Source organism: Dermacentor silvarum, chromosome 6 (assembly GCF_013339745.2).
Source record: "Dermacentor silvarum isolate Dsil-2018 chromosome 6, BIME_Dsil_1.4, whole genome shotgun sequence".
Classification (NCBI taxonomy): Eukaryota; Metazoa; Arthropoda; class Arachnida; order Ixodida; family Ixodidae; genus Dermacentor; species Dermacentor silvarum.
Window position 1 is genome coordinate 102787250 of NC_051159.1, and position 14444 is coordinate 102801693.

At 44.8% G+C, this 14444-nt stretch overlaps 1 protein-coding gene across 1 annotated transcript in view; it reads right to left on the reverse strand.

Annotated features, from left to right (window-relative positions):
* LOC119455797 (facilitated trehalose transporter Tret1-like) overlaps positions 1 to 10338 on the reverse strand; it is a 31018-nt gene extending 20680 nt beyond the window's left edge. The window contains 1 exon segment of the mRNA XM_037717266.2: positions 10220 to 10338. Within this exon segment, the coding sequence (XP_037573194.2) occupies positions 10220 to 10226 (7 nt within the window). The 5' untranslated portion in view covers positions 10227 to 10338.
* Positions 10339 to 14444: the final 4106 nt, after the last annotated feature.

The window sequence follows — 14444 nt, forward strand, 5'->3', positions numbered from 1 at the left end:
ATTGGCTTTAGTGTAATTTAATAGTGACAATCAACCAACAAGCCTAATTCTACAGCTGTCAAGAAGTATTTCTAATACTTTGGGGTCCCTTTCCATATTTTCTGTTTCATCCTGTGTATTTGGTCAGCACAGTGGGCATTCGGTCTATTCATTCTGCTTGGCGCTGCTCAGGTCAGAATATGTTCAACCTGCAAGTCCAATTATAATATGTGTACGACTTCATTACTGGCTGGATGAATTGAAAAAGCATTATATCTGATTCTAAGAGTATTTTTGTCAAAATACCAGTGTCTAGAATAAGCATCATATGCACTGCAACTCTTAGTTTTAAGTTAGGTAGGCAAATATCTATAGGTATGTATACTTGTGCATATACTTTCTACATATTGGCTAGTGTTTTAGCTACACGAAACGCCTATGTTGTCACTACTCTCAAGTCAAATTTATGGTTGATGCGCCACTTGTTTTTGTTGTGCACTTACACTTCTGTGGTGTCATAAGCACTGTAGATGCCTGACAGCTGAAGTATTGCAGCAGTAGACAGTTTTAGTTTAGCGTACGCTATGTCATTGCGTACGATATAAAATAGTGGGTCATCACTGCGCATGTGCAGAACGCTATCCGACCTCTAGCGTATGCATGCTATTTCTCAGATTTAGCATTACCGTCTGTGCGTGGTTTGCGTAGTTTACGTTAAACATGGCGGTGGTCCCCGCTGCCCACTTCGAATTGAATTTGGCGTGGCTTTTGCAGAATTCGCTTCGTTCGTAAAAATGACTGTGTAAGCAACTTTCGCTTACCGTCAGGCCGCTTTGACAACAGTGTAATATGGTTAACCTTGTGGAGTTTTCGAGATCGCTTCTCATTTCGAACGACACGAAGCCTAACGAGGGAAACCGACATATATCAGCGCCACCTGTCAGTGAAGTCGAGAGATAGGTGCGACGATGGCATATGGCCTCTGAGATCGGAAGATCTCGCAGGCCAACTAAAACTAATAAATGTGTGCTGTTTAGCGTACGCTGTACTATAGCGTATAGCGTACGCTATTAGTTGCATATGCTATACTAAAACTGTCTAGTGTTGAAGCTAACTGGCACTTACTATTGCTACAGTATGCCAACAGATACCTATCACCGTATTTGTGCATTTTCTAAGAACCAGCCGTGTTTGCTAGGTGAAATTTGTAGTGTACGTATGAGTTTGCCGGTCAGTTCATGTAACTTTTCAGGATAGAATGAGTACCATACAACATGACTGCTGCTAACTGACCATTTATTTTGATGGAAGGATTAAAAATAGCAACACTGGATGTGTGCTTATGTTGTGCACAATTTCGTTCAGAGGGAAGGCGTAAGTTGTAATATAAAGGCATAAAATCACAATAAATGATATTTGTGTAAAAAGGAAAGTAAATATGGGCGCAGACTAACTTCAATCACTTGTCATCTAGAAAGGACGCCTTTTATTTCATGAATTGATCATGGGGTCTGGCTCGCATGTCTTGTTTATGTGGTATGCCTCACTGATCTCTCGTGTCAATTTTTCACCGTAGGTGAAAACAGATGATCTTAATTCAGCCTGAAGTCCTATCGCGGCAATGCACGGCCAAACTGGATGAGCAAGCTGTCTCTTGAGTGAAATATGGGAACTTATTTGGCACATTTAGTTACCGGCCAGTCTGCTCTGTGTACATTTGACCAGTGTGAAAAAAATACAGTGAGCTGCCTCTCATACACACTAGACAAATTTGGTGGTATCTTTAACCAAGCAAACCTCCCTTGCCTGCTCGCCTTTCTGAATTCACTTGTGAACTGTCGTGCATATCCTGCCTACTTTATTTTTCGCTGGAAATGTGCGTGCATAGCAGTCCACATGAGAATTGAGGCTTGCTGAGGTAAAGATGCAACCCAATTTGTCTTGTGTTCGTCAGGGGTAGCATAGTCTGTTCCTTTGATCATGTATATATTCAGTCAAATGTACATGGGGCAGACTGGCTGGTGCCTCAACATGTGCCCAGGAGAGCACCATAATTCACTCAAGGGAGAAATATGTTCGTGCCACTTGACATGCACTGACACGACTGGTGCTGCGCGCCAAATTTCGATTGTTCCTCTATGGCAACCAATTGACCATCAAAATCAGTGACGAATACCACATTAAGGAAATGGGACATGTGTCAGTTGTAGAGATACAAGCTATACTTTGGCTACCACTAATTGCTGAGAGGGTGATTAGAGACAGTTACTAGGAGAGCTCTTCATCTGGTTGGCTGGCACAAACTGTACCTGTTTCTGCACTGCAAAAAGCTGAAAGACTCTACTTGGGCTCACTGAAACTGCTCTTTAAAATAAATTTGAAACAGGGTAAGCTATATAATTTTGTGTGCAGCCCCCACACTAATGCCACTGGACGTACCTGCCATTTCCGGTTACATTTATCGCACGGTTAGACATATTCTTTTTGCTACCAGCACTTATTGACATAAAACCGATGGCCTATTGCACAAGCAATAAAAGCACATCAAAACGCTTGGCGTAATGTGAAATTAGGTAGGTTCATGTAAACAAAGCAAATTAATTGCTTTAATAAGAAGTTGTGCAGACTGGGTAGGAATAGAACCTGGAGTGTGAAAGGAGCACGCTTCCCTTACGCCACTGCAGCTCTTGGTTCTGGCTGACTTAAGGTGTGCCTAGTTGCGTGTCACACTGTGCACGTCACAGTGCAGCCATTTGGTTGACTAAAGGTGCTTTCACGTTCCCACACGCAAGATGTCTTAATGTGTCTCTGCCATCCTTTTATTGCAGGTACACCTAGGAAATGTATACATTGGCAACGATAACTGGGGCCTGCTCCAGTGCCATCGCGGGATTCCCTGTCTGCAAAAAACTCGCATAAACTGATGTGGGGAGCCCTGGCGCTCGGTGTAGGAGTAGCAACAGGGGCTCCTTGTCGGTGCTTGAAGGACGGCAATGCTGTTGTGAAGCCGACATTTGAGCCCCGAATAAATTGGAAGCTGTGGGTAGTAAGTATCATTCACATTTTTTCAAAGTTTTTGTAATGTTGTAACAATGCATGTATTGCACCGAAATGATTACTTTTCAGATGCAGTTGATGCATATCTTTCGAATGTGGTACCCCTGAGGAGAAAAAAATCATCTTCTCATGCTTGGTTTTTGGCCGAGCGTTGAATCGAGCGACAAAGTTTTTCGCGTTTAGGTAGCCTAAGAGAAAACAAAAAAAAAAAAGCAGAATTAACAAACCAGCTTATTTGTGGCTACTCATGAGTTGCATTTCTTTGTTTAAAAGTGCCTGTGAAGTGGCGCTAACCTACTTATCAGGTCCAGAATTTTCGATTACACCGCTTCCAAAGCTCGCGTTCTAATTTGGTTTCTTCAAGGCCAGAACTTCCGTATTCGTCATCCGCGGATAGCAACGGCAACTTTTGCAGTGTAGAGCAATATTCAACCCTTCTCCCGATATCAACACCTGTAGCGTATTGTAGCTGGTCAGTTTTTTTGTTTTTCAGGCACTGATTGCTGTGCAGATGTAGGCAACAACACAAGAGTTAAGACGAGAGACTGCAGCAACTCTTTAACAAAAAGCTTTATTTTTGCTAGCCCATGTTTATAGCTGTCAGTCACTGCATTGCACATGCGCAATTCGCACCCTTAGGAAGAAAGTAAACGTGTCTGACAAGTAGTACAGAATGTGTGCTGATACACACAGAGCCAAGTCGCGAAATCTTTTCAGCCTCAATTTTTTACGTGTTAGTTGATCACCGCTTTCTGCTGGAAATGGTACACTGAGCAAACGACGGGTCACAGTCACGCGAACTGCAATGACATTCAAGCCTACTGTCACGCACATTTTCTTGACATTGTATGAGTGCTCTCTAGCCGGTGATTGATGCAGTGTCCCATTTGACCTATATACTGTTTACCACCAGTGGGATACAATAAACCACATTGCTAACACAGGTGACAAACGGAATTTGGTGTTTTGTTGCATATGTGTGGCGTGCTGTGACATTGCCTTTGATTACACACCTTTAGAATGATATGCAATTTTCTTGATATTGTGAGAGCTTATGAATGTAGGGTATGACGGCCAGTTTTATGTCTGTCAGATGCAGTGACCACATGACCTCTACTCTGAAAAGCGCATGCACCGAGTGGTTGCCATGTGATCACTCCAGTATCTGACCGACTTAAAGTGGCTGTCATACCATACATTCATAAGCTGTCTCACAATATCGTGAAAACTGCAGATCGTTCCAAAGTTAAAGTTGTCTTCTTTGCACCTCAGAAGCTTATAAAGTTGTGTAATCAAAGGAAATGTTTCAGGGCAGCACACAAGTGTAACAAAAAGCACAAAAATCCGTTCGTCACCCATGTTAGCAACATGAATTACTGTACCCTCTTGTGGTAAACAGTACATAGGCCAAACAGGACGTTGTATCAATGCCCATCTGAGAGAACACTCTATAATGTCAAGAAAAACGTGCATGACAGTTGGCTTGCATGTTGTTGCAGTTCATGTGCCAGTGAACCATTGTTTGCTCGGTTTACTGTTGTCAGCAGTAGCGGTGATCAACTAACACGTGAAATTATTGAAGCTGAAAAGATTGCGCGACTTGGCTCTATGTGTGTCAGCATCTGTACACTTATCAGACAGAGTTGACCTACCTAAGGGTGTGAATTGCGCGTGTGCAATGTGATGAGTGACGGCTATAAACATGGGTCGCTGAAAATAAAGCTTTTTGTTGGAAGTCAGCACACGTCTATTGTCTCGTCTTTTCTGTCGTCAATATCTGTGCTGCAATTCACCAATATGTTGTACCAACAAGTCAAATTATCACTCACTCATTGGAACTTACTTTCATCACGAATGAAATGTGGTTTTGGTACCGTGGTAGAGCATTCACATCATTTGTTAATTTTTGTTTTCTTCAAAGACTGAACTGGATGTAACAAGCAGCCGTGGCATTGCAAGGAAGCTTTATGTTAAAGGAATATATTGATACTAACGTCTTAACTGCTTAGCGCAATAAAGGAAGTTGTGGGTATTGTTATTGTGCTTTCCTTGCTCTTGTGTCCAAACTTATAGCTATAATGGTTAGGTTTTACTGAAATTTGCTTTTTGATGTTTTGCATTATTCTCCTGTGTAAAGTCACTATTGTTTGTTTCACAGTTATGCGAAGCTTAAGTTGTTTGTAAGCATTTTTATAGCCTGTTTTCACAGTAAACATGGCTTACTTCAGTGTTTCAGATGGCACTTTATAGTTTGATGTAATGATGTCTCTGCAGGTTACCGCATTATTGACTTGGAAACAGTGAGGTCTGGATGCAAGTGAAGCTACCGAGGGAGGCATGTGTGCATCACTTGTGCTGCTGGCCATCCTCTGCAAAAGTGATGGCTGGCAGTCAGTGCTTGGATGACTTTCTGTTACTCTACGCCTTGGGCTGTGTTGACTACTTCACACTTGCTGCCATGTCTGCAAGCTTAGGCAAAAAGACCGGCTGGATGCTTGGCAGGAGATAGTATCCAACCGCAGTGTTACTGTGTTGTGTTGTACATTACAAAGTGATGGAGGACAGTATTTGTGCTGTTATTAGGAAGTATAAATTGTGTTTCTGCCATTGAAATAAGGGAACTCGACACAAAGCAAAAGATTTCGAAGTCTGACCTACATGGGAAAGCAAATATATTGTGTTGTAGTTGTAGCTGTTAGTAGAGTCTTAATATGCGATAGAAGACCTTCATGTTTAATAGAAAATATATTTAAGTGTGTTATCAGTGTGTTATCAGTGTTTAAGTTACTGTTATGTGTCATTTGTTTGCCAGGATGATGTAAGCAGACAGTAAATAAATGCATGGTTTGAGATTATAACCAGGTTTGTCTATGGCATTCACTATTATTTAAGGTGGACCAATGCATATTCATGGGTGCATATTCAACCAAACAATTCCTACATACTAGCGTTTGGTCTTAGCAGCTGATGTTGGCTATTATACAATTTCTTGAAAGCACATGCAGCTACCGACACATGATTTTTAGAGCAGTAAGTCGGAAGCAAAGACTGATTTTTTCTGTGGTCTAAGCTTAAATGATATGTTTAAGGAAATGAACATTTGTGGAATATATTTCTTTCCTGCTGCGAGAACCTTTATACGAGAACCTCTGCACATTGGACGTGCATGCTGCTTCTCTTGCTGTTATAGCCAAAATGAAAATTGTTCTTATGAACCACTTCGCAGCTTTGCATTGTGCACTTTTACTTGCAGTTAGCATTTATATGCTGTGCTATGGACAACAGCAAGACAAGTCAGGCAAACCACCATGTGAAACACTTTAAAGATTCTGGCTTAGGGCGCGTTGGTACTATATATAGTGCAAGACAGATGAGCTGCCCGTACAGCAGCGCTGTCAGCATTACACGGCTGACAGCACCGCAAACCCTTAAATTTATATTTGTTTGACAGATAATGCATTCTAGTAGGTTTCATGTCGTATATGCATGAAATGTAAACAAGAACTGGTGAAAACAGCATTATTTACGTGTATAGTGTACCTTACCACAAGGTAAAGTACCAGATATCTTGGTAAACTACACAAGATATATACGTAATAAACGCTGTTTTTCACTAATTCTTGTTTCACATTTTCATGCATATGCACATGAAAACTACTAGAGTAAATAATCTGTCAAGCAAATATAAATTAAGGGTTTGCGGTGCTGTCAGCCGTGTCATGCTGACAGCACTGCTGTTATGCATGTCTACAAATATTCTGCAATGTCAGTTGAGTGTTGCTTGAACGTCACATACGTACGTTGCCTGAAAGCTCAAGTGACAAAGGCAACATCTACATTACGTTGCCAGGAAGTTCTGTTAACGTTATGTTAACGTCGTGAATGTGCTGCTCAACGCTGCCACAACGTTACGACCCAACGTTGTGTGGCGATCAAAAAAGAGGACATTAGCAGCATGTAGGCAACGTTATACGCCGACATTTGTGCACATTCAGAGAACGTTATGGCAACATTTTGCGTTACTTGGGGAGCTGCTGCCGACGCCGACCGCGTTTCCCCGCGTTCGCGCCGAACGCGCCCAGTGTCCGTGACTGCAGCCGATGCCTCTGGCGGCGGCTTGGCAGTTTTCGACCAGTGAACTGAACACTCGTCGCTTTCGAAAGACTGAAGCGAGAGATTGATTATCTTAGCATTATCAATCTGCACTGGCATGTCAAAAAAATTGTACGTGGCTCTGTTATCGCAAACACCAGAGATCAGCGGAGATGCGGGAAGCCCAGCATAAGTTAGACTAAGTGTGTGGTTTGCTACTACTTTACTAGGCTTTCCCCAGCTCCGATGGTCTCTGGTGTTTGCGATAGCACAGTCACGCATAATTTTTTCTCTTACTTTCTGCACTGATGTCGTGCAAAAAAAAGTGTGCTTAATGAGCGTGCGCATTCCTCAGTAATTGAACACTGTTCCTGACAAAGCAAGGTCGTGATGACTGCATTGTGCACAGTGCTCCGCATTGCGATCACCGGGGCTCAATGCGGTGTGGTTTCCAACGTCAACAACTGGAATAGGTAATTCTTTACTGTGGCGAAAAAAAGTCGCAGTTTCACCCGAAAGGCGAAGCATCAATTGCGATAGCAAATTAGTACGGAGTAAGGATAGTAGTTTTATCAGCTGTATACACTTGGACATGCAGCAGCACCAGCAACGCGCAGAACTGTTGTCGACGCCGTCGGCGTTTTGCCCGCGTTCGCACCGAACGCGCGCGGCGTTGGTGACTGTTGACAGTGCCTCTGGGGGTGGCTTGAAGGTTTTTGACGAGATCAGAATGGGACACTCGTCGAGCAGCGTCAGAAATCTTACCCACCTTCTCGCCTCGCAACGTTTCTATATAAATACGCATTTGGTGCCGCAGCTAAACGTCGCCTCCCCTCCCTCCCGTCCCCCCACGGCCTTTCACGCGACGGAAGAAGTCGCGTTTTCTCTCTATATATGGCGATTGTAAAGGAGGAAAGAGACGCTTAATTCTGCAGCCCTTCAGAGAGCACGGCGCAGAACGCATGTTTGCTCTCCGACGTGCGTTCGCTCCCCGTGAAAGCGCGCGTCCCTCGCGCCTTTTCGCTCGCACATGCAGCGTCCGGAGCATCGCCGTTGACGTTATACGGAACCTCACGGCAACGACGACGACGATGCCGACGGCTGAAATCCGCTTTGGTGTATCCATATAATTGCTATCGCAATAAAAATAGAAGTAAACGTGTTTTGTTCAAAGCACTTCATCGACGGCTAATACCACCAAATGTCATTACTCGCGTATACGAAATGAGCACAACAGAAATTTAACTTTATCATAATTGGAGCCCGTGGCGGCGGCCGGGTTATGGGTCCACGTTCACATTACAGTTTTGATTTGCAGTTGATCGTGGTGATGTTATGTTCGCCCTTTACTTTACCACAACGACCACCTTAAAATTTTGGCGTGTTCCCGCGGCTCCTGTATCAGAATGCACCGCGTCAAGTAGCTACAACGCGATGAAAAAAAAAAAAAAGCAGCGAGAGCGCGAGGAGGGTCCAGCAGAGCCATGAGGCGGAAAGCGGAGGAGGGTATGGCGAGAGCGTGAGACGAAAAGCGTAGTGCCGAGCACGAAGGGCTTTGCGGTGGCGATGGCTACGAGTTGGCGCCAGAGTAGCGCGCGTCGGCGAGAGTGGAGGTCTGTCTGCGGTGGCTGCTGTGAATCGCGCCCACGCGTCACCCACGCGCTTCCTTCACGATCTCCGGATAAGCGAGGCAGTCACACCACACTTCGCTCCGTTTGCCGCGTGCCGCACGAGATAGATTGTTCGCGCCAGCCAATACTCGTATATCGCAAATTGAAAACACGTATACAGCTACGCTCAAAATTCGCTTAATCGTAATCGTCGGTGACTTTTTTTCCTTTCGCATTTATTTTTTATACAGTAATTTCTTTATAGCAATTAGCGAGGCGAAGTTAGAACGCAGGAGATAGCTGGCGCGGACAAGGGACACGTGGCTTCCGAGAGCGGGGGTGACGTGGCGTCGCCGCGATGCCTTCTCCCCTCAGACAACACCTCTCGCTAGCGCGGCAGCAGGTGTTCCCTTTCGCCCGCTTTGCTCCGTCGATGCCCGCGCGTGACGTGGCGTCGCAGCCAACGTGAATTTAGGTGCTGTTTCGCTGCTACTGACGCTGGCTTTTGCGCTCAGTGGGCCATTTGATGCTTTCGCATCAAAACGATTATTCTTACACTTGAAAGCGCGCCAACTTTAGTACCGTCGCAGGATAGGACATGTACTGACGTGTCCTTCAACGCACGGAATTACCACCTTCGTCTCCGTGCCGACATTTGCCGCCCACTTTCGTCTAGTACAGAACTTACATGGCTGACTTGAAGCTAAATAAAATAGCGTCAATCGGCATTTCCGAAGTGTGGGATTGACGAAGTGCTTCGCTCTTACGTGCATCATGTTTCACTGCACAGCGGTTGAATAACTACAACAACCATACTCATTGTTAACTGAGTGAAGTGCGGACACAGCAGCGACAACCACCAGACAAAACAGAAATGCCACTTCAACGACAAAATGTGTATCATTCTTGATTACCCAGGACACAGCACAGAGAGTTCAGTCCCACATTCGAATCGGGCGCCTCGGCGATATCTACGATGACATCACGATCATCTTAGCCAATCATAGCCCGTTATCCCCTCCACGGCGTCCCCCGTAGCCACTTCTGCTCGCTTTTCTCGGTTAAAGTGACTTGCGGTGTTTTATAGCCTGTTAAACAGCGTTTTTCGTATTCAGGGGGTAGGTAGGTAGGTAGTAAAATTTATTGAGGGGGTGAATAAATATAATAATTGACCGCAAGTAAATTTTTTAAGAAGTGCTTCAATTTTAAAGCACATCGGAATATACGATTTTTAGCTTAGAAGCGCAAGCATGAAACAGTGATGCTCACGAACAGATTCTGTGCTTGAAGCTTTGCACGAGCTTGAAACTTTCAGTACTTGCAGCATTGGGCTCCACTCTTTTAGGTAGCTGTGGCTTTACTCAGTCAATATAAGTAATGTTACAGTAATGCATTCTCTGGGCATTCGGAGTAAATGAACGCGTACACACCTGCGCCGCTTCAACTTTAGCTAATATACTCGTCCTATTCTATTCACTTACCTGTCATGCCGGTTCTTTTGCAGCAGCAATACGATACGAATGAAGGTTACTCTTTTCCGAGTGGTTAGCTACGAGGTAGTTAGTGATACGCTATGAAAACTTGTGAAACTGCTTTTGCATTCTGTCTCGGGGCTCACGTGAGGGCTAGCGTCAAAGATATGAGCAAACTGTACAGCTCCAGATGTTCAGCAGCTCAAGTGTTTCAGTCACACAGTAGCTCGAGCACCGCGTCTGTGACGCCTTTCGCTGCTGACGCGATAAATATCAAAAGTATGCAGATCACGCGCAGCGGTGTCGCAAACAGTGCGACCTCACTTCAGTTCCAGTATAATCTCTTCGTAGGTCAAGTTCGAAAGTATATTTTTGGCAAATGAACAAATTTATCTCTTACATTTAAGCCTGGCATTGGAGATTTACTTTCACTTTTCTCTTTAAAAGAAGTAAGCCAAGCAAATATGTCATTTGAATGACGTGTTATTCAGCTCCCGGTATTGTCGACGCGAAAGGTAGAATTTCGAATATGCGGATGGTGTGAAGGTATTCAAATCTTGCTCTGGTAGAATCACCCGCCCCGGTGGCTTAGTGGCTATGGTGCTACACTGCTGAGCACGAGGTCGCAGGATCAAATACCGGTCTTGGCGGCTGCATTTCCATGTGGGCGACATGCGAAAACGCGTGTGTCCCGTGCATTGGGGTCACGTTAAAGATCTCCTGGTGGGCAAAATGAATCCGGAGTCCCTGCTTACGGCGTTCTTCATAATAAAATCGTGGTTTCGGCACGTACTTAATACCCCAGAATTAATTCATTCTGATAGAAGTGAGTTTGCTGGTTGATTGTTCGACTGTTCTGCTTAGTACAGCATTTCTTTAACGCGGTAAAACAGCAAGCGTCGCTTTGATTTCCGAGGCCAACCATAATGCTGCCATAATTTTTTTTTTTTTCATTTACTGAGGCTCGCATAGCACCAGGCCAAAAAGCTTAGATTCAGTGAACATACACGGTGTTCTGTTATGAGATCCGTCACGCAAGACAGATAGTTAGCGCTTATAATAAGCCGCTGTGTGCATAGTGTTAAGAAACGGTGGTGCAATTTCGGCTTTGTTTTAATTTTCATTGGCCTTCGATTTCAGGAAAGAACGTTGTTAGCGTGAGGCATATCCTGAGAGAATCTTGCTTTTGAAAATAATCGTTAGTAATTAAGGTGCGCTGTTTTAACGGCCTTTCTGGCAGAGTGAGCTCAGAAATATGAAACTGCTACAAGTTGTTTCGGAACGTTCCATGGCTGGGTTATTACGTACCACCAGCAGAGAGACATTCATTCGTATGCACCCTCTGCTATTATTGTTTGAGAGTTCTGTAAACGCGCCGAGTAATCTCGTAGCTGAGGTTCAGTACAACCTAATAAATTATGATTGAGGCGCTCTGAAAATTCCTTAATACCGTCGATAACGCAAATGTGAAGAGCGTATTTCGTGCCTGAAATCACCTGGATGTTCCTCACGGAACGACAAAATGGTCAACAGCTAGGGATTGAACGCAGGTTAGTTGGAATACGTGTTTTTTTTTTTTTTTTATCATGAAATGCTTTTATCTCTCGTTGTCGCCGACCTTCAACAGCCCTTGAGCCGAAATACACAGCCGTTATCCGGGCACTCAAGACGAGAATGGGGCGAGAACTAAACGAGAACATCCGAGCAACCAGCCAAAACTTAAGAAAATTCGGTCTCTGGCTCCCAACCTTTGTACAGGACCGTATTACATACGCTAGTTACTGCCCACACAAGTTACAAAAAAAATATATATTGCTTCCGATTTCTTTTTAATGTTTGTTCACAATATCACTCAACCTGTAACTTGCAGTAGGCTGAAGTTAATTTTGTCATTTCCAAAAGCGACGTTCAAAAGGCACATACAGTGCACCATGAACTTGGTTTTCATCTTTCGGCGCTGAGACAGGGTTGTCTGTACTCTTTTCAACGCCAGCGGTCCCGGAGGTTCGCGGCCATGGGATAGGTAGCCATGGAGGAAGGAAAATTTTCTTCCTCCATGTCCACACTGTATCCGCGGCGCGCCGCCTCCTTCGGGAGATGGCGCCACTCTGCGGGACCAAGCCGGTGCGCCGCGGATGGTTGTTTGGCCGAGACGAGACAGGCTCATTTCGGCTCTGTAAGCATTCAGGCCTGCGTCGCGGCACCAATCTGCTTTGCCGGTAGCCATTTCATGCTTACATCCACTCTCGATTACAGGAGAGCCAGCATTTTGGGGGGAAACTTCTCAGTGCTTATTGCTTGCTTGCTGCTGCTCACTAGAGTTACTATAGAAGAAGAACGTGCTTCTCGGGTCTTGGTATCGCTGCAAAATAGAAACTTGATCATTACAAGGAAAAAGGACACAGACAGAGGAAAGTGTCCGGCCTATTCGTGTTTGTCTTTGCCGGCGTAGTAGTCCTCCAAGCGTTAACTACTAAAGCTCCAGACGCGCCGATGAGCAACTTGATCGAGCTACTTGCAGGATGAGTTCTGTAACTGGGACTGCAGAATTGCACTGCGTCCGTGTTACGACACGATGTGCAGTACCTTTAGGTGATGGCCAGGCTGCTTAGTACTTTTCGGGAACCACGTAAAACTCACTATATCAGGTTGTTGCGAAGAAAGTCCGCTATTTGGTTTGGCGAAGAGTTCTAAAATGTGCTTCAAAATTTGCCCAAGTCAGGAGATTAGGGAGCGTTTGCTCAGTCTCACCAACGTCATTTGCGTGAAGCTCGATTCGCGGGTAGTCACGAGATGAGCGGCAGAGCAGAGTATCAGAAATGTACGAAAGTATAATGCTTCAGGATATGGGACAAACATGGAGTTTGGCTGTAACGACGCGCGCTTCAAATTATAAGCTTTATGGGAAAACAGAGACGCTCAGCCGCATTTATTTCGAAGAACAAGAGAGAAGAAGGAAGAAGTGTTGATGCGGCCGCAGCTTTCGCGCTTGGATAACGGAGGCAGACGTTTGCTTCTACCCGGGAGAAATGACTGTTACAGCGAAATTGTTTGCCGGTACAAAGAGAACTTCTGCGTTCGCTTCTCGGTATTCGGTGACATTGCCCTTTTGTCGCAGGCATTCGCTGCTGCGTTTGACGTATCGGTTCAACCGTCACAACGCTGGAGATTGAGGCGCTGCTCCACTGCATTCGTCATTAAAATGTATGCGCTCTGTTCTCTGAACCAGCTATTGAGACATACGCTACTCGAACATATGTATGGTGCTACCCTTGTCGCTTCTTTTTTTTTTCTATTTTAACGAAGCTGGAAAATGATAGAGGCATTGTCAACCGAGCTTTGTATTCTGTCTGAGCTTGCTTGCGCCGTGCGCATGCATACGTGGGCTGGTACAGATGGCCTGACTAAGCTGGTTCCGTTATTATTAAAGTGTATAGAGACGCATGTGCTTCGACTCGATACCAGTTCAGGAAGCAAGCAACACTAGCGTAATTTGCCTCTTTAATCCTACCTAATTCTATTGGTGCATCATCTGCGTAATTCGTTAGTCTATTGTTTATGACGGATGTTTTAATGTTAACCTTCCGTTCAAATACGCCCTTCTAATATTTGGCACAGAAAGTTTTGTTCGCGGATTGGGGCATTCGCTAAGTCACTGGTGTTGTTGACCAGTGACTAAGATTCACTAAGACATGGCGTTGCAGATTAAGGATATATCAGAGTAGATAGAAAGCGCAGTGTCTATATCTGCATAGAATGCCCAGCGGCACAGCTGATGCGTACGAACAGGCGCTCTAATATATCGCGCCTCTCCACATGAGACCCATATGACAAGCTTGACAAGCACGGGCAACTTCCGTGGCGCGTACGCTGGCGCAGACATGTAGGTTTTGCTGCGTGTAGGTAGGTCGCAATGACAGCTTGTCACTTTGATATTTGAAGGTGTGTTGTGCAACTGCTGGCTCTGGTCGCCTCGAGGCTTAGCAGAAGGCGATCGATGCCTTCGGGGGTTTTTTGTCCTGTTTTTTTTTTTTCTTTTCAAGAAGTGAAGTCCTCAATGTTAACGTACAGATACTATTGCGGCAGGAAGGAAGTCAGCCAGAACTGCCTGTTCAGTACTTTGAAGAAGTGTTCACTCGTGATGTCGACGACGCCCGTGCCATAAACCTAATTTTTCTGTGCGTTTATGCTTTTGTACAGTCGTATCAATGCTTCTGCCAAGACGCTCTGCAGG